At 45.1% G+C, this 21,094-nt stretch overlaps 1 protein-coding gene across 1 annotated transcript in view; it reads right to left on the reverse strand.

The window, feature by feature from the left end:
* The window catches only part of LOC119393423 (trithorax group protein osa), a gene marked incomplete in the record, with an annotated part of 81,181 nt that overhangs the window by 36,695 nt on the left and 23,392 nt on the right, over window positions 1–21,094 (reverse strand). The window contains 4 exon segments of the mRNA XM_049416243.1: window positions 1,605–1,718; window positions 4,337–5,102; window positions 6,630–6,765; window positions 10,055–10,135. Coding sequence (XP_049272200.1) covers window positions 1,605–1,718; window positions 4,337–5,102; window positions 6,630–6,765; window positions 10,055–10,135 — 1,097 coding nt within the window.

Genomic DNA, 21,094 nt, shown 5'->3' on the forward strand with positions numbered 1-21,094 from the left:
ATCAAGCGGGGCCCGAAGAAGCTTCGCCTGTAGGCGCACTTGATAACGGTGCTGGTGACAGCGCAGTGCCGCCGTCACTGACCAGTGCATGGAGCGAACTTTGTGCCGTGGCAAACGAGATTCCCGATCGAGAGGCATGAGATTGCTGCATGGTAAGGCCCGCCAAAGCAAACTTACTGACTTTTGGAAATAGAATGTGTTTTTTTGGAAATACCATGTCTTTTCTGCCGCATTCTCGCGCCAACGAAATTCCCGCCAGAGCGAAATTTTGTGCTTTCCCCGCCGATTTCGTTATTGCGGGTTTCAACTGTATTCTTTTTTACCCCGCGTTTTTTGTAGGGTAGCACAAAATTTTTTTTTTTTGCTATTGAAAAGCAAGCAAGGCTATTGAAGCAAGCAAGGCTATTGAAAAGCAAGCAAAGAAATAAAGGAGCCAGTAAGCACAATGGTTTTCACCGGAGAACCATGTGCAGTATATTGGACACTGGGATTTATTTGTTGCACTAATGGGTACGCACATTCTGCTTTCTTTCTTGAAAGAATATTTCTTTTGGTCCTGTCAGAAGGTTAATTGTCTCAGAAAGCACGACTGCGGTTCATTTTGACCCGAGAAAAAGAAAAAGTTTCGTATAGATAACTGTCACACACCGCATTTAGCACCATGGAAGAAAAAGAAACTTAGGAGGGAGTGCGCCTAGCGTCCACAAGCCAACCTCCTCCAAAGCTGAAACCTCCTCGTGCTCGTGGTAGAATTCCCATCATGCTCCTGTTTCATTTTCTTTAATGCTGCATGGGCTCATGAAAAAAAGAAAAAAATCAGGATTGTCCTGTGATGCTCCCTCGCAGATTTTTTTTATCTCCCAATGTTTAGCACAATGCGCGCCAATCGGATACTGGTGTCGAGTGTACTGGACATAAATACATTCTTGCAATGTGAGCAAACTTCTGATTACAAAGGCTACCTTTCCACAACACTGTTTCAAGCGGACATAAGTTAGCTCACGACTTAAGTTATTTGAATTGTGCGAAGAAAGCTCCTACAAATATTTCGCAAACTTCAACGACTGAGCGTGCGAGTTCCCTCGTGGACACTGCCAGTACTCTTGAAGCTTCCCCATAAGAAAATGGGGCCGAGGGAGGAACTACATGAAAAAAGATATTGCTCGCCTCTTGGAGAAGCTGCAAAAGTGGTTTCAGTTCCAATTTTAGCTTTGCTTACTTATCTGCGCCGCTTTTTTACCTATGCCCAGTACACTGGTTACAGGGTTGGGAAGGAATAGGGCACAGCAATTGGGTATATGGCACTGTTTGTACAGAGAAGAGGGAACAATTTCTAGCTGACTTTGAGAATTAATTGTAAATTCTAGGCCACGTGCTGCGCTATAATGTTTGGTTCGAGTGTTCTCAACAGCGTTTTCACGCATATCATCGGCAGCATTTTGTGACCATGCTGAAAAAGCGTTGCCAGGCCCCTTTAAGAGTTTTTTTAGGCTGCTATAGAACAAATAAACTTCATTTTCATGCCTTAACTTTTCCGGACTATTTTGCGGTTCCCGACAGGTCCGGAAAATCGGTTGGCGACTGTATGTGGAAGGGCTGCTCACCTGTTCATTGGAGTGCTGCTGCCTCTTGCCACCGAAATGTGCAGCTGGCACCTGCTGGTGATGGTGCTGCAGATTTTTCTGGTGCAAACCAGCGCTGTGACCAGCACCACGGACCTACAGCGCAGTACCAAATCCCTTGGGATCAGCAATGCAGGCTGAATGGACACAATCTGACAAGACGCATTGAGAACTGTCCTACCAAATACAATGAAGGGCAAGACAAGATCACCACATGCATGTACATAACAATGGCACCTAGTACACTCACAATTAAATTGAACCACGAGGTATTACATGCCGAAAAACACCACACGATGATTATGAGGCCCACCGTAACATGACAATGACAGCAAAACAGAGCCATAGGTGTCCATTTTAACTTACTGCAATAAAAGAATTACATTAAAGACCTAAAGGATTGGGGATAAAATGTATACTATACTATAACAGCCTGAATATAGGTTGAATTTTTTTTTTTTTTAAATGTGTGATGAACCGACTCCTGTATGAAATAACGGTCATTAGCAAAAAAAATTAGATGAGTCTGATCACCACGAGCAAAAGAACTCAACTATCTCAATCACCATCACCATCACCGGTGCCACTTTCTTTACTACCAGCCTTGTGCCGTGAGACAGCCACAGTTTGCGTTTTCATTGCTCTATTGAGAATCTCCTTGGGCTTCGGGTTGCTTTATTTCTACTTTATTTCGAAAATGAGCAGAACCTGATGACAGTTCACCATAGCAGTCAAGAAAACAGCGAAGATGATAGTGGAGACGTAAGGAAATTTGGCAGCACACAGCAAATTTGGTGTGTCTGCGGGAAGCATTTGCTACTGGCGGACACAGAAGGATCACATCACGACAAGCAGCAATCAGAAGAGAACTTAATTCTGAGGTCAAACCACACCATATCCAGAGACGAAGGTTGTGCAGATTTTCCAGGAGTTGCGTTCATGACAGCTACCGGTGACCCCTGAACGCATATGAATGAAAGGCGCAGAGATAGTGCCTGCCTTTGGACTTATGAGAGCACATTTCAAAGTCCTTTTATTATGGTTTCGATGTTTTATGAAGATAATGCTTCAGCCCTCTTTTCTTTTCTTGCGAGGGGAGGGGGGGGGGGCATATGGAACTAGCATGTAAACACAAATGCAAATAAGTGGCGTTGTCACTGTGCAGCATTTACAGCTGCTTATATTGCACAGTAAGAGCACCCTTTGACGCTTCGGCCATTCTTTTAAGTCTCTTTTTTCTTTCTTATTTCAATTTTAAGTACTGGTCAGTTGGGGAGTCCACCTACATTCTGGCCTAACCTTTATTCTTGTTCTGGCAGTACTCAATAAATTCACTTGATCTATTGAAGCCACAAAACAAGGCTCTCGTACAAAAAAAAATTGTGCAGCTTGCACTGAGTCGGCACACGGCTGGTCCTGGCTTGACTAGGCACATGTGCATTCACATGCCAATGCATGAAGTGTTCACGTGATCGCCTTGTAAATCCCAAGTATTAGCGAGGTATCAATCGGGTTCGATTGTGTATTGCTTGGAAATCACAGCATCAAATACCTTAATTAGCTTAATTATGTTAATTAGCTTAATCACTCTATTTTGCATATTGGAGGCTTAGCCTCAATTAGCTTGCATCCCGATTCAACTTAGGATTAATTATATAATTAGCACCACATAGACTCAGTCTTAATTACCGTAAGATCCCAAGCAAACCCCCCCCCCCCCACAGTAAAGGATAAATCCGACAAGATTTGGTTGGGGAACCCTTGCTCGGGTGTGGATCAAAATTCAAGATGGCGGTGGAAGAGCCACTAAGACTGAAGAATGCACACCCGTGCTTTCAATTAAATGCTTTATTGAATATGCATGCATTCACTGTTTCAATCATCCTCGTCAGGCAAATAAAAACAGAGCATGAAATAGCGAAACTGGCGGGAGGACAGAAGGGTGTGCATATTTCAAAGCTCCCAAAAGAGGAAGGGGGCGTGTAGTCAGGATTTTTACGGAAGGCTTAGCTTGGCACATCTTGCCGGGCTCGGCATGACTACGCACACCAGAATCTCAACTTTGCTTAATTAGCATTTGCCTTATAGGGCCACTAAACCACCAACAGACGCTCGCCTGCTCCTCTCCGCGCCTTTGCTCTGTCGACAGCAGCCGCCTTGACGTCACCTGTATGATTAGGTGACGTCGCGAGCAAGAGACGCTGTCAGTGGGCAAACAAGGGCATGTTTTCTGCTATCAGATGCGTGCGCTTCTTGCGTTTTCCACCTCGGACGCTGAGGAAGGGCACTCGGAGAGGTGGATAGACGAGCCGACGAACGCAGCCTTGCGAAGGAAAGAGCGAAACGAGAAAGCGCGTGCATCTCCGCCAGCGTTCGCTGTAGACTCGTGCACAACTGCAACGCCACAACTAAATTTCGACCTCTGGGTGGTTTAGGGGCCCTTTAATTAGCTCAGCTATGGTTAGCTAATTAGGTTTTACCATGCTCAATTAGGCTTGGCTACGATTAACTAGGCAGAGCTATGCTAAGCACGTGCCAGCATGCTGATTGTTTCTTGTTTACACTGCGACTCAGACAAACAATAGGCATAACAGTTCTGCTGTAAAAACAATGACAGTATGCACTGCCCACACCACACTTGATACAGCATAGCTCAATTCCTGCCCTCTTGCAGAGCATGGGAGGCCAGTCATTGCGAGGCAAAGAGAACTCACCGGCCTTGGTGGTCGTACTGGTGGGGGAAGGCACTGGAAGGCCGAAGCAGCAGCAGCACCAAGCAGGCCCCCATCAGGTGGGGCCATGTGAGAAGGGCCCATGGGAGGAGGCGGGCCCATGGGTGAGGTCATGGGAGAGTTCATGGATGAGTTCATGGATGAGTTCATGGGTGGATTCATGGGGGGAGGAGGAGGAGGCGGAGGAGGGGTCATGGGTGGCAGAGGTGACGGTGCAGCTGATGGAGGAAAGCGCGACGACCAAAGCGGGGGCGGTAGCAAAAGAGGTGACCCTTCGAGAGACGGAGCCGCCGAACGCACTGCGGCACATGTGCGTTGGAGCTCCACCATGCCTTGCGCCAGAAGGGGCATGTAGCGGCTGCACAGAGACAGCCACTGGTCGAACGTCACAACAGGCTCTGCATTAGCCGATGGCGGAGGCGGGGGAGGAGGTGGGTGAGAAGGAGGTGGAACTTGGTGCAGCGCAGGAGGAGGAGGAGGAGGCATGCCTCCCGAGGTGAGGCGGCCAGCGTCTATGCTGCCCACAATGGTGATGCCATTGAGGAGGTTTGGGGGCACTGGCGGTGGTGGTGGCGGTGAAGACTGTGGGCGATGCTCGGCACTTCCTCCTCCCCTTCCGGGGCCTCCCCAGCCTCGGCGGGCAAAGCGTGATGCCCCTCGTCGATGGCTGCCGCCTCCTCCTCTTCTTCTTTGTGCCTCCTGCCGAGACTGCTCCAGGACAATGCGTAGCTGCTCCTCTTCCACTTTGCTGCGCAGAAGTGAAATGCCTTGAAAGATGGCTACACATGGCGTTTGACGACTAAAACATGCAAGTGTACAATCGCCGACCATTTCTTCAGACGCTGAAAATTTGGACGTGCTCGTTTATTCGGACACCTTTGCAGCACTGCCACTCGTCCCATTGAAGTAATGTACACTCACATCCGAAAATTGGGACGGCCCACAGTACACCATTCGACTTTTTGGACTCCGGCTGGCTGATCGAGTGCGACGTTGAATGCCTTGACAAGCTGTCAGCGATGTTTACAACATTTTTGCTAGGTTGCCAGCACTGAAATGTTGCACTGACTATAGCTGGAGATCGTGCCAGTGTCAAAATCCACACAGAAATTACTGATCTCGAAGGCTATGTTTTTCGGCTACACGTAACGGTTGCCATTTGGCTTTAGCCAGTCAAGTGTCCAATGAACAGCTACCACGGCCAAACAGGCCAAGCCAAGCCAAGATCGGGATCAGCTTGGTGTGCGTTTGACGGTATGCGTTGCGAGATGTTTCTGTGGCTCGGCCTGATCTGCGTCCCCAAGCTTTGCGTCTCGCTCCCTTGTTTGTTGCTTGGCGTGCGAGGCCTGATCTGCTGAAATTGCTCCGACGCCGCCCGTTCCATGTGTGCCGTCAGAACTAAAGAAATGCGGCAAGTACAAGGCCCTGATGATGGCGAAAAAAGCAGTGATGATCTGCCAGGTAGAAGGCGGCTGACCTCAATCTGGAGTTGCTTGGGAGTTTTCGCCGAGTTGGGCGATGAGATTATCCATAAGCTACTCAAATCGGCGCATGTGGATAGTGACTGCTGCGATGACGTGCCTCCCTCACCACAGCCATCAAATGCGGGTTTAGCGTAGGCCGTTGCAGTGCTATTGCCGACCCACAATGGCCGCCAAACATTGACTGAAATACAGGCTGACTTGGTCGCGCGTAAGCGTGCATGTGTACAGACATACATTGACAAGTTTTTTCCGACCGCTGGGCCAATAAAGGTGGTTTTTTCTGGTGAATCTTTTTTTTTGGACTCCCGTTTATTTTAGACTTTTCGGCAGTTCCCGCCGAGTCTGAATAAACGGTCGGCGACTGTATATGCAACCAGGAAAGGTGACCATGGTACCCAAGAAGAACTCGTTCATGACCTGGTGCGCAAGACATAGTACTTGGAACTAAAAAATAAAGACGCATTGACGAGACTAGATATGCTGCCAGTTTTATACACTTAGTTCCATCAAGGTCTAGATGTACCTTCCACCTACACCACACAAAACAGCCTTTCTCGCAAAAGCATTACGCTCATGCATTATTTATGCAGTTGACAGTCCCTCCACTGGCCACCAGTAACACCTAGAACTATTACAACTGTGAACTGAGCCAAGTGATACGTAGTATTCTTGTTGATTGTGTGCAGCTCACAAAAAAAGAGACCAAGGAAGAAATACAATGGCAGACTTGTGCATTCCTTACAGGTTTCTGGGAGCGCCGCATGATTAACAAGACGAACCTAGAAGCTTACCTATCGGCCCCGTTGTCCAGGTGGCTGAGCTCGATTGCTTGAGCTAGCATGGCGGCCTCGTCCTGAACTGACAGGGGCACTGCCTTTTGCTGCCAGGCTGGTGGCTCTGTGGTCTTCTTTGGGCTGTTGGCACGTCCTGCAATATGGAGTACATTAAGGTAACAGTCCGGGCTTGTTGGTGTGACATGACACCGAGTAAATGCACAGAAGAGGAGGACAGGGAAGAGGCTTTACCTTCTATCCTCGTCTTTTGCACATTTACCCTGTGTCTGGAAAAGGAAGCTCTCACTCGCCTCTCCTCAAAGACCATTTTATCAATCAGCTGTTCGGACAGTGCTATCTGAATTTCAATCCTTCCCGCCTCAAAGAAAATTTGTTTGCTTGCTCAGTAATTACAGCACAGTCTCGTTAAACGAAACCTGAGGGGGCCAGGAAAATATGCTGGGGTGTACGAATAGTGAAATTTCACCTCGAATCGAATTCGAATCGAATAGTGCCGAATAGTGGCCAAAAATATCGAATATCAAATAGTATATTTATTAGGGGTGTGCGAATATTCGAAATTTCGAATATTTTTCTAATAGTGTTTGCTATTCGATTCGATTCGCACTGGAATTTTACTATTCGAACTATTCGAACTTCCCAAAAACAAATACATTCAACACCCAATTGAAAGCGACCCGTTCAGATTTTCAGTATGCTTCACCTCATTACACTCTCATATTGCGGCAAAGCTGCCTTTCAAGCTCCGTTATGGTCGAACTTTGCCAAGACACGTCCGATTGAAAGTGGTGCCTAGATTTTCAATATACTTCACCTCATCACACCCTGGTATTGCGGCAAAGCTGCCTTTCATGCTCTGCTGCGGTCGCAAATGTATTACCTCAAGAAAACGCTGGTTCCAACATGGAGATGAAAGATATGGCAGAGGTGGGGGCTCAATTAATGCTGTTTTGGACCTGAAATTTGGGCTGGAAGTCCAAAAAATCGGAAGCCGAAGCTTTTTAGCATCCAAAATTTTAGATGTTCTTATATATCGACGTCTACGAGGCAGATTTGGAACTCCGGACATGAAGGGAGCCCACCCTTGTCCGCCACATCAGTTGGGCTTCCACAGAAGTTGAAAGAGGAGGAGAGGCTAAGGAAATGATATCTTTGCCTATCACGTGCAAAGTGTTGTCGGCAACACTTTCGTTGCACCAAATCATGTACATAAATACAATTTGGCCTTTACATTGCCTCATTCTTGATAAGACAACTATGAAACACCACCCTGCCAGTGCTTCATCAACCTAGTGAAAAGAAACACTTTCATGTTGCTATCTCATAAGATTATGCTTAGGAATCCTCTCTAACTTTTTTTCCCTGCAATTTCACTTCGAAGTATTCGAAAAATATTCTAGAAATATTCGAGAAATATTTAAAAAATATTCGATTCAATTTGCACTCACACTTCAATATTCGAATTCGCTTCGCACCCAAAATTTTGCTATTCGCACAGCTCTAATATTTATACGAAGTGTGTACCGCTGGCTACGGCAACACAAAGGAAAAATCAGGGGCGCTACGGTGTGCTGATAATTTTATTACACACTTGTTTGGGAGTGGCTTTTGTTTCAGCTTTTAAGGGCGCGCAAGCATGTTGATAGAAGAGCCGCAATTACAGTCAGCAGCACCACTCCTAACCTCCTAACGACTGACAGAAGGGGGTATGGTAGCTAGATCTTTTCCCATGGTTGCGCAATACAGCTCATCTGACAACGATAATGTTGTGCTTCATCGCCATGGGCGCTCCGGGCCCAAAAATCTTCGGGCGCCCGTTCACAGCAGCATTTTAATTGAGTGCCAGAAGATGGCAGTTTCTGAACGAGTGGTTCGGTGCGGCACTGGCGGCTGCCCAGCGTGAACAAATTTTTACATGCAAAGCCAATGACTGAGGGCTCTGCAGGCCAAAGTCAGGACGTTTTACGGCGCGGCCGAACTACGCAAGAAGTCCGTGCTTTCGTTTCGGGAATGAAGTAGTGAAGGGCTTGACAATTTTCTCATGTGTTGTTCTATGTGCGGAAATGACATAATCTGCTTTAAGATCAGCATGCGCTCGCTTTTAAACCAGGATGTCGATGAAAGTTCTAACGAAAGGCCTACTGTAACGACAGCATTAGTTTTAGCCACCCCACCCTAACCAAGTTGCACCATTGGCCATTGTCGCGTTTTAGATATTCGTCCTGTCGAACTATTCGAAACTTGAAATACTATCTATTCGAAAGTCAAATCGAATTATTCGATTAGGTACTATTCGATTCGAATTCGAAACTCGAATATTCGCACACCCCTAAAATATGCTTCATCTTTTACAGGTGTTCCATTTACCAGACGGATGGTGAACTTGTAGAGGTAAGCTCGAGAACTATTGAACTGCTAAGGAAAAGTGAAACCACTGCGAGATGCCGAACATGGTACCAACTATACAGACCATGCAAACTGTGGTTAAGATGGTGAAACAAATACAGAGCCTTTAAGGTTTGCCTATCGAAGTATGTGTATCCTATGATTGTGGACATGCTACTGGAGTTTGTGCCAAATACAGACGCTAAAAGCTGCATCTCCTGTTACAGCTTATCTAGCGAACAAAGTAACTTGCTACCTGTAATCAGAATAGAAGGCAAGTGAATTACAGTGAATGTTAGAATTTACATGAGAAAATTATATCATAACAAAAGTGACAGAAAATATAAATGAGTACAAGTAATCAACTCCATGCGATCGATAACAGACACGTCTGCTTTGTACATTAGCAAGGGTCAGGAATCCAAACCAAGTTTAGTCTGTGACTGACCAACAGCTGCGCAAAAGTTTACACAGGCTAAAGTGTTGATGATTCCAATGCTTATCACAAATAATCAGGAATTAGTAAATAAAGCAAGACTATTGCTGTAAAAACCCACTGAAACGAGCCCAACAGCACAATTACTTTACATAAACACTGGAGCCTCAACCCATGAAAGTATCAAAAGCAAAATTTTCTCAGAGAAATGGAGAATGCCAGGAAAACCACTTCCTAGCTGTGAGAAGCTATATTCATTAATAAAATGTCAAGCAAGATGCAGCAAAGCAATGAACAGTTATGTGCAGTAAAGATAACCACTAATTAATGCAAGATTGAGGAGGGTGTATTCACACATTAAACGGTTCCATGCAGTGAGCAGATCCATTTATCAGTGAAACGAAAAATAAGCTACAGCAAGGCTATAACACAACTCTAGATGCTGTGTTCAGAAATGAAAGCTGTCAAGGGAGATGGCGCTAATATTTAAAGCAATGTTATCAATTTTCAAAATGCCCAATTAGCTCAAGAGCACTGCTCAGTAACATGCAACTAAGTTAGCTAAATGCAATAATGTGACCACATCTACATGCACTCTCACCTCGTTCATTGGTCACCTGGGGCATTTGTTGCGTGGGGTTCTCTCTGCCCTGTGGCCGGCGTTCCTGTCCCCAACGGCCACCTTGCAAGAAACAAGCAACCCCAGATGGTGCGAATATCGGAAACAGTTATAGCCCTCTACAACAGCAAGAAGAATCCCTGCTGGCCAGCGCTACAGGATCCCTCCGATTGCCTGAATTTCATGTAGTCAGCACCATGGAAGTGATTGTCCCTCAACACCTTAAGGAAAAGATGTCTCGGCAAATACCGTATAAACGCGTGTAAGGGCCGCACTTTTTTTTCAAGAAATGAGGGCCTATTTTCAGGGTGCGGCCCATACACGCGACATTTTTTTTTTAAGTAAAAACGCACCAGTTAGCGAACGAAGAGCGTTTATTGCAGTATACGACATTTATTGCGACATACGTGCTCAATCGTCGTCACTCGGCGAGTCCTCAGACTTGGAGTCCGAGATGAGATGGCGTGCTGCGAAGCGCCGTCACCCCACAAGCAGTCATCTTCCGTGCCATCCAAGCTGTTAGATATCCCGGCGACTTTAAAACTTCGGGACACATGTCCGTCGACACCGAGCTCCACGCAGATAGGATCCACCCAAGTACAGTCGCCAAGGCTAGTTCCTTCACACGCAGCATGTCCGTTGTGAGCGCAAGACCATCATTCTGCACTTCAGTCACATAGCGGAGCAAGTCTTCTTCCAAATCGGGAAACTTCCACTGCTCTCCTCGGAAAGCGCCCTTAGTGCGTTGGTGTTTCGCAAGGCTCCTTTTTGAGCACACCAACGTCGAACACACTTCTCGTCAACGTACGAAATTTTCTGCCGGCGGCACGTTTCCCATGCTCGAGAGAGCATACTCGATCACCTTCACTTATAGCCAGCAGTGTAGCTATTCAGGTACTTGCCCATCTTGCCAAAACGTGAACGCCGTGTAGAAAACAAGCTAGCACGAAGGTCATCGAACAGTGCAAAAAACTACAGCAAATGGCTGGCTGAACTGCACAAACCGAACAAATGAACGCCATGCCAAAGTTGGTGATGCTAATGCCGATATGGATAGCGCCGATAGCGCGTTTGTATAGAGATGTGAGAAGCTGAAGAATAAAATCCTACTTTAACCTTTGGTTGGCGGGTCTATGATACTAATAAAAAGTTAAAATTTTTAGCCCACTTCACGAACATCTTAACACGAATAAAATCCAAAAATATATAAATATACTCTGGTGACGATGATGATGGTTGCGTTTCCTTGCGCCATCTATCGACCACGCCTAGAAGCTTACGCGCGCGCGCATTTTGAATACGTATTGGTTGAGGAAAGTGTGGGTGCGGCCCTTACGCGGATTTTTTTTTTTTTTTTTTAGAATATGCACTTCAAAAAAACGGGGTGCGGCCCTTACACGGGTGCGGCCCTTACACGCGTTTATACGGTACGTAGACCCTTTTCATAACTGTAAAGCTAGCTTTCCTACGATGAAGCTTGCCTAAGTAATGGCGGGGCAGTGATTTCTGCGAACTGCCTGTACAAGCGCACATTGCTTGTGTTAAGATGCTAAAAATGTAAACTTGGCTCTCATGACAAAAACATGTGCAAAAGACAGCACACACAGCTAGAACTTTGCCTTCATCTGACCCACGGCAAGTGCCGCTATTATTTGAGCAAATATGTAGTGTACAGAGGCACTTTTGTGCATTACGAAAATGGTATATTCCCAGTATTCACTGGAGCAAGCAATGAAAAGATAGAAAGAGAGAAGATACCTTTTTTGTATATGTAGTGCTGCTTATAAGAATTCAAATTGCTCAAAAAGCTATTGGGTGTCATCGTATGCCTACCAATAAGGAGTGCTACGATGTGACATAAAACGTGGCAGGAGGTATATGTTGAGTGCAACAAAGATGTTGTGTACGGAATTAATTTCACATGTGGAAAGGAATACGTCGGCCGAGCAGGTCGTTGCCCGAATGTGCGCGTTCGCGAACATGAGAATTCACTAAAGGGGGCCCCGTACTCGCACTTAGCGATGCACTGCACGGAATGCACTTGCAAGCGTAAACTTTCTGACACAGAAATAATCAACGAGCACAAGAAGCGAACGACAAGAGAAATAATCGAAGCGTTTCGAATTAGGAAAGGAGGCGATAAGTGCGTCAGCCAGGCATCTGTTCTGCTACAGTGAAACCTCGTTAATACGTACCTGCCGGGCACGCGGCATAACTACGCACTAAACGGTAGTACGCATTAAACACCAAGTACAAATTTGCATCTCCTAGCGTACGCCATCGCCGCCAGCAAATAAATAGAGTGCCACAGCAAATATTGCCTAAAGTACCCACCGCAAAGCCTTTTCTTTCTTTTGCCAAAGTGGAAAAGATCCTGGCAGATCCTGGCACTCGCACAACCGCCCGCCCCCACGAAACACGAAACCTCTAGGAAACGTTTTATAGAGGTTATAGAGGTTTTAAACGTTTTAAAGACGTTTTATAGAGGTTTTGTGTTTCATGGGCGATAGGCGTAGTGGCGACGCCGAAGAGCATTTCGAAACTATTGCAGGGTCCGGGATACGCGGTCAACGCAGTGACCGACATAGCGACAGAACGGACAGTGTCTGCTTTCCGCGGTATATGTGTGTGCGTCTAACCGCGATCTGCTACTAAACGAAAACTGACAGTTCCAGTGAAACGCGGTACGGCCGCGTGGAGCCGATCGACTCCCGGCTAGTTGCGTGCAGCGCGTCGCCTACTCGGCTCACGCCGTCACTACCGGGCCGCTTGCTGTGCCGCACGCGCGCATTTATCGTGAGAATTTGTTCGTACCCACTTCGCTCCAGATCGTGCACAGATGCGGCGAGTAGCTTGTTCGGTTAACGCAGCGATGACGAGCTTCATGCAAGCGATGCGCACTCCGCGATGCTCTATCGGTCCTGACAGCGGACGGAGGAGCGTTGGGTGGTCGCCTAATAAAAGCGTGCAGTATGGTTACAACCGCGCTACGCTTGCTGTATCGTACACGTGCGTTTAGTGTGATAGCGTCAATGCAGCGAGGTCTCTCGGCGCCCGCGACCCGCAACGCTAACTACGCAACAGCGATCTGCTTTCGCTTCTACAAAGCGGTGCGCGCCTGATGACGGCTTAGTAGCGTTTGCTGTAGCTGAGTTGGTACATGGCTTGAAGTTCTTCGCCCTGCCCGAGCATTGTGCCATTAATTCAACTTCAGCCTGAGCCTGAAGACGGCCGCGCACAACGAAGCGGCAGCGATCGGCGGCCCAGCGCGTTCAGGGGTTGTCGCCTAATAAAAGCGTGCAGTAGGCTAAAAAAGTAGCTCTGCGTCGCACGCGTGCTCGAGCAGATAGCTGAAGATACTTATTGTGATAAGATTGTCGGCGATAAGTCATGTCGGCGCGTTCGTCGGTGGCCGCCACCTCGCCTTCGTTCTTTCCCGATGCCCGCAAAGGCGTCGCCGCAATCGCGCGGAAGTCGGAATCGGGGATCGACTGATCTGCGCACTTCTCAAAAAGGCGGAAGACCTTTGGCAGCACATTCTGGCGTCAGGAAGTTGAGCAGCACAGTAAAATTTTATGGCACAAAAAGTTATCGCGGTACGCAGGGTACGCACTAACCGGTAGGCATAGGGCGAACCACTACGGCTTAAGCGGTCAGCGAATGCATTGGGCTCTATGGGACTCGGTCGGGGATTCGTCGCAGCTACGTTTTAACCGTTAGTACGTGGGCTCTTTCTCAAGGATTAACAAATCCTTGAGAAAGAGCCCACCTAGCACAAGCCGGGACAGTATGCAGGCACACAATCTGGTTAATGGACAAATGCCACTACATTACAACAGCTTTGCACAGCTTAATTGCAAGGTCATGATATCACCACAGGTTTGCTACAAATGCATAAGCATACATAAGGCCCTGATAAGGCACCACCTCAATTGTTGCTGTGGGTGCATTGTGGTTTGATAAAGGCCTGCAGAAGCCTCCTTGTTTGGCGTCACATTTTGCTCCAACAGATAGCTTATTTAACTGTCTTTTCATATATATGTTACCTGTAATTTACTATGCCATTAATTATTAGGCAATAAAACCAAGAAACAAACCTCTGGCTCAATGGAAGCATGATGACATTCAGCAAGGAACTTCAGCAAGGTATGGCGGTCCTTTTTCACAGTCCAAGCCATCCCAGTTGCATTCTTCGTTGTTGCAGCCTTGGTCACAAAATCCATTACCATAGTTCCTCATGCAGTAAGTGTCATAGTGTTCACTGTAAAACAAACCAAATATGACTCTGTCAATTATATTATGTTAGAGCAAGTGGATATTGCTAAGACTACTATAAGCCACGAGTATGTCAAATTTCACTCAGATAGTCTTTGCATTGCTGCTGTAGTGAACAAATCATGCTTACTTGCAAGGTTGAAGATCTTTCTGACAGTCAAAACCATCAAAGAGGCAGTCAATGTTGTTGCATTCCATGTTACATTTACCATCCCTAAACACCTCCCAGCATTTGATGGCAGCAGTGCAGTTCATCCAGGGGTTGATACCTAGCAGGAAAAATTGAAACAGTGTCAGTGCAGAAAAATCAAAGCCACAGAAAAATATACTTTAGTGACTGTTTGACCCTGATGTAATAAATGGCCTCATGCAGCCTGAAATTACCTAATGAACAGTCTCCGCCGTCAAAGTCGCAGGCATACGTGTTGCACTCTTCATCACAATGACGGTTGCCTGCCTTTCTCACACCGACGCATGGTGCACTGCTTCTTTTCTTCTTCTAGGGATTTCAAAAATATGTCATAGATGCCTTCCACAGGTGGTGACAGACTTCCTCTGTAGCCACCATCATACTCTTCACAGCGAGGTCCTTTCCACCTGGCAGGGCAGTCGCACTCTATCCTGCCACCTGCAACTTCTCTGCAAACGCCTCCATTTCGACAAGCCCCTAGTGTGCAGGCACTCTTACTGAGTTCCTCTTCAATGATTTCACATAAGCTACCAGATGTCCTATGGGGGCAGACACAGGAGTGTCCCCGACATTGACCTCCATTACGGCATGGCCACTTGTCACTGCAGCTCTGGTTGGCACAGGTCTCACCACGGAAACCTTCTTGGCAGATGCACATTGGTCCACGAGGTCCAGGATGGCAGATACCACCATTCAAGCAAGGGTTTGACGAACATGGGTCCACTTTGAGCTCACAGTGCCTACCAGCATGCCCTGGGCGACAGTCACAGCGGTAATCATCAATTAGCTGGACACAGTCCAGTGTGCCCACAGGATCACAAGGCTTTGAGAGACACTCGTTGACATCTCCTTCACACCGTGGTCCCACATATCCTGGCCTGCATTCACATTCATAGCCATTAACTCTATCAAGGCAAGTTCCACCATGATGGCAGGCTCCTTCAAAGCATTCATTGACGTTGTGTTCACACAAGATGCCTACTGTCCCATGACGGCAAGAGCAGGCAAATTTGTTAACGAGATCATGGCAGGTGCCTCCATTGTGACATGGATTAGGGTCACAGTCATTTATATTGTATTCACAGTTGAGCCCTTGGAAACCTTCTGGGCAGTCACACTTGTACTGGCCTATTAGATTTTGGCAGGTGGCTCCATTTTGACAAGGGTTGCTAAGGCATTCATTAACTTCACGTTGGCAATAGCTGCCTTCATAGCTTTCAGGGCAGACGCAGCGATGGCTATTTCCGACGTCTTCACATGTGCCGCCGTGCTCACACAGGTCTGTTACTTTGATACCTGCACACAAACAGCATTTTTCAGGTATTTTGCATATTCATAAAAAAGAATAATTTTGACAACAGCTGCAACAACTGCACAAGTTGATGTTTATGTAAGCATTTTGTTCTCAGGTATTGTGGTTCCATAAATTCAGACTAACCTTTCTGGGATGCAGCATCTTCACATGAGACCATGGACACATCACAAAGCAGACCAGTCCAACCAGGTTTGCAGATGCACTGGTATGTGTTATTAGACTGCTTACAAGTAGCTCCATTGAGACAAGGTGTTTTGGCACACCAATCCACCAGCATCTATAAAAGAAAAAAAATGCGCTGTCAGGATTACCTATAGCTTCATATAGCTTCATTTCGTAAAAACCTATAGCTTCATTTCATAAAAAAAAGCTATTAAAACTATACCTTAATTTCTAGCTAACCCATAGCTTAATTGGTAAAAAAGAAAAGCTAAAAGGCGGCTTTGTAGCACCATAGAGTGACATCAATAATACACAATTATATTTCTTGGCACATTACTACAGTGGTGCAACAATCTGGCATTCTCCCATGGCCAATCCAGACTATGAATTATAGATCATATGAAACACTGGATTTGGTGTTTTATAATAAAACATAAATGAGTTTGCAAAGCTTTTGTTTAGCACACACCATAAAAATTAATTTCATTCAGAGTATCAAACTATTTAGAGCAAGGATAATTGGCATTCTTCTAAGGGTTTACAATTTAAGACTTCACGTGCCATTCACACATTCAAGTCCCGCAGCATGTCCACAAGCTTTTACTACTGAACTGTGTAACTTACATTATGAACGATAGTTTCAGCTAATGAAAGATACAAGCTCAATATGTTGCAGCTCAATAATTCACATTCAGCGTGAAATTCCAAGAAAACAGTGATGTGTCACAGCCCACCTCACAACGAGGTCCTGTGTAGCCAAAGGGACAGTGACAGGTGTGGTATCCAATGTGATTGACACAAGTGGCTCCATGCGCACAGGGCTGGGAGTCGCATTCATTGATGTGGTACTGGCAGTTTGAGCCTGTGTAGCCTGGACTGCACTGGCACGTATAGTTGTTTACACCATCGACACAGGTTCCACCATTCATACATGAACTGCACAAGAGAAAGCAAGGCACGTAAGTATTCTTGTCAGTACCATTTGTGAGCAGTGCAGTAACCTTATGTCAGTGAAAGCTCCTTTATAGATTAAATTTCTCAATGAATTTTCTTTAAAATGAGTAGCTAAAGCTCCACATAAACAGTACGCCCAATGAAATTGACCTGCACAAATGCATAGCTGATTGTCCAAACCATATTCTTCATGCCCTCATTCACATCAATAAGTTCTCCCCCCAAAGGTTGCTACCCATGACACAGCAACAGTATAAAATATTAAGCTGCAGCCCCTAATATCATAGCTTCTAAGCCTTCTCTTGAATCTATAGGCTTTCCAGTTTCCATGCGTAAGCAGTAATGCCAGAAATAATGCTGAATTTTTTAAAAATTAGAAATTATTTTCTTAATGACAAAATAACTTGCAGAGCTTCCAAAAACAATAGCATAGTTCAGACACAACTAAAACACATTACGAGCTCAATCCTAAATTTCATTTCACACACCTGAAAACTCCCTTCACATCGTATTGTCATCTGCATCACGTTTGATCATGAAGAGCTGCCGTTTGAAGCCAGTTGAAGCTTGTAATAGCAGTTGCCCAACTCCTAGTACAAGCTTGTGAATGTTTCCAGTGATCTACTTTGTGGACACCCTATTTTGCATTTGTCCATCATCTAATTGTTATTGAGTCATGGGACAGCATGTACAAAACATATGTGGTGCTAACTAGTCAATTATGTTATCGGAAAGAAGTAATGTATAAGTGCTCACACGTTCAAGGTAAAGTAATGGCAGGTAATGAACCATAACATTTAGCACATTCAACCTTCATTGGACACAATGGCTGTAACTAACAATTGCCTCAACATATTAGCCACTAAAGACACATGTGGGCAAAGGCTATTTTAATTTACCAGTGCTATTATCTGGAGCACAATACCTAATGATGTTAGATCAACAGGTAATTCACTACATCTCTGAAGAAAATGCTATTTCAAAATCAACACTCTCTGTCCAGGTAAACTTCATATCTAGCTGGTATGTCAAAAACAAGCAGGTTTTCAGTGTTGGTTTGTCAATATTGTGCATAGATATATATAGATATATATAATGTGTACGTGTCTGTTGTATTAATATGTCACTGCATTGTGTGTTTTATTGGAACTATGGGTTCAAACAAGTTTTTATACAGTTCGGTAAATGTATTTTCTGATAATATAATATATATATATATATATATATAATATATATGGGTGTGAATTATATATATATAATTCACACACCATAGCTATTAAGAATATGTTAAAGGCTTTTTTTTTCTCAATGAAAAAGTTAAATTATACACACACCATGGCCAAGTTCCGCCCATTGTGAATATAAATCAACATTTTTGCCGCACGCAGCTGGTTGAGGTTCGCATTTCTGTCACAATAACAAACAGCAAACGTATGTGCTATCATCGACAAAGTGCATGTGGCAAAATTGTTTGCATGTTTTTAGAAAAGGTACAAAGCCTTAGCCTATAGCTCATTGTTCATGTGGAATACCTACACAAACAGCACTACATAATTGGTAGTATGACTAACAATTAAATTTAAGGTTTTATTTGTTAACTTTTGACTCATACCTGCAGAAGCGTCTTTCTGCTGGCAGAAGTATAATGGAAGAAAGTGAAAAATCTTAATTACCTAATCTAAAAGGAAAATTTATCAGTGGGCTAGCTACTTAGACACACATATGTTCTTGCATAAACTATGAATGATGATGAGACTGAAGCAAGTACACAAACAGAGGACACCAAGCACCTGTCCTATGTTTGTGTACTGGCTTCAGGCTGACCTTTTAATAGTTTTGTGCACAAATTAAAGTAGTCTAGAAAGCCACTATATTATTAGCCAAATGTGTGAACAAATATGGTGAAAGCAATAAAGGTTAATCAGTCTTAGTATGCATTTTTTAACTAAATCATGTCATAGATTACTGTGAACTCAATCTATTAAAGCTGGTATCTCTACCCATGGCTGTCAGGGTTAATTGTGCAACTGTGGCAGAATCAAGGTTTTTGAAGTCTTCTTTTTTCCTAAACAACTAAATTTATATAAGGTACAATTAACATTACTTTGCCTACCTAGACATGTTCACAATGATGCATAAAGCAGGTTTATTAGAAACTGTGTTTTAAGAATTCATACCACATTTATATGCTCTAGTGCATATGAGAATATTAGAGGCTCACCTTGAGGTGCAGTCTTGATCATTTGTTTGACAATTTGTGCCACTGAAACCAGGAAGACATGCACAAGCATAGCTGTTGACATAGTCATTGCATGTAGCTCCATTGAGGCAAGGGTTGCTGGCACATTCATCGATGTCTACTGAACAGTGCTTGCCACCAAAGCCGTCCACACAAAGGCAATTGTACTCTCCTATTCCATCTAGACAAGTGCCTCCATTCTGGCAGGGATCTGTTCGAAGTACAGGTAGTAAAAGATTGAAAAAACTGTTAGAAAACACACACTGCAGTAGCCCTGTATGTAGCCATACTAAAAATACTAATAATGATTTCTATAAGCTGTATACGTAACTTCAACTTATGTCACAATCTACAATGACAAATTCACTAGAAAAGAACTCACAGGATGCGCAGTCATCAGTGTTGATGAGGCAATCCCTGCCTTCGTAGCCTTTGGTACAGGCACATTCATAGGAGCCATTTGTGTTGATGCATGTGGCTCATTGCGGCACGGCGATGACACAGCACACTCATCGATGTCCTCATCAAAAGCCTGCCAGTAAAGCCAAGCTTGCAAGAGCAGGCAAAATCTAGGTAATTTGAAGATGGCGAGCACTGTGCACCATTTCGGCACTTGTTTGGTGAGCAAGGATTCAGTTCAACCTCACATGTCGGTCCAGTGAAAGGCACTTCACACACGCAGCGAAATGTGCCCACTAAGTCAATGCAACTTCCTCCATTGCGACAAGGGTTGGACTGCAGTCATCCAGGTTGGTTTCACAGTTGCGCCCGGAGTATCCTTCTATGCAGGCACATGAGTAGTTATTCAGTGCGTCATGGCAGCTGCCTCCATGCTGGCATGGGTTAGACTGACATCATCAATGTCCTGTTCACAGCGATGGCCACCATAGCCAGGAGGGCAGTGACAGACAAAATGATTGACTTCATCTTCACAGGTACCGCCATGCTGACATGGGTTGCTTGCACATTCATTCACATTGGACAGGCAACGAGCATCAAAGTAGCCACGAGGACAGTTGCACTTGAAGCCATGATGAGATCAATGCAAACACCTCCATTTGCACAGGGGTTGCTGGCACATTCATTGATGTCTGTTTCACAATGAATACCTGAAAGCAGACAACATATTGTGAGCCACTCTTAATTTCTGTGATGTTTCTTTTGCTGCACAATCATGTGGTCATCATAATACATCAAGTTTGTTATCAACAATGAGCGATCTGTTCGTGTGCAAAGCTGCGCATTTTGGTAAGAAACGTCAAGAAGCATGCTATTAGAAAAGTTGTATCTGTGCCAGTTGTTTCATCTTGTGTAAAGCAGAGCACAGCACAGAGTAAAGCATTAAAGACAAGTAGTAAGGGAAACACATGCCATCTTTATATGATACATACTGTGTATCCTGGAAGGCACTCGCAAGTGTAAGAGTCAATCCCATCCACACATTTTGCACCATTTCGGCATGGGTTGGAAAAGCATTCGTTGACGTTGAACTGGCAGTCTGGGCCAGATGTACCACGACGACAACGGCACTGGTAGCCATTGACAAGGTCTTAACAAGTGCCACCATGCTGACATGGGCTGCTCAAGCACTCATTGATCTGTTCGTGCTGACAGAGAAGGCCTGTATAACCTGGGTGGCAGTTGCACGTGAAGGCGTTTGTACCATCTACGCAGTCTCCATGATGGCATGGAGAGGACTGGCAGTCATCCATATTTGTTTCACAGTTACTTCCAGAAAACCTCAAAGGATAAAGAAGTCTGTCTAATATTTTTGAACTGTGTATATAGTGCCTCTTCCTAGGCAGCAACTAGTGCCAGTGCATACTTTTGATGAGTATGTCCCTGTTTTTAAGGCTGTGGTCTTTCCACGTTCTCTTCCCAACTTGT

This window comes from Rhipicephalus sanguineus, chromosome 5, assembly GCF_013339695.2.
Source record: "Rhipicephalus sanguineus isolate Rsan-2018 chromosome 5, BIME_Rsan_1.4, whole genome shotgun sequence".
In the NCBI taxonomy this organism is placed as follows: Eukaryota; Metazoa; Arthropoda; class Arachnida; order Ixodida; family Ixodidae; genus Rhipicephalus; species Rhipicephalus sanguineus.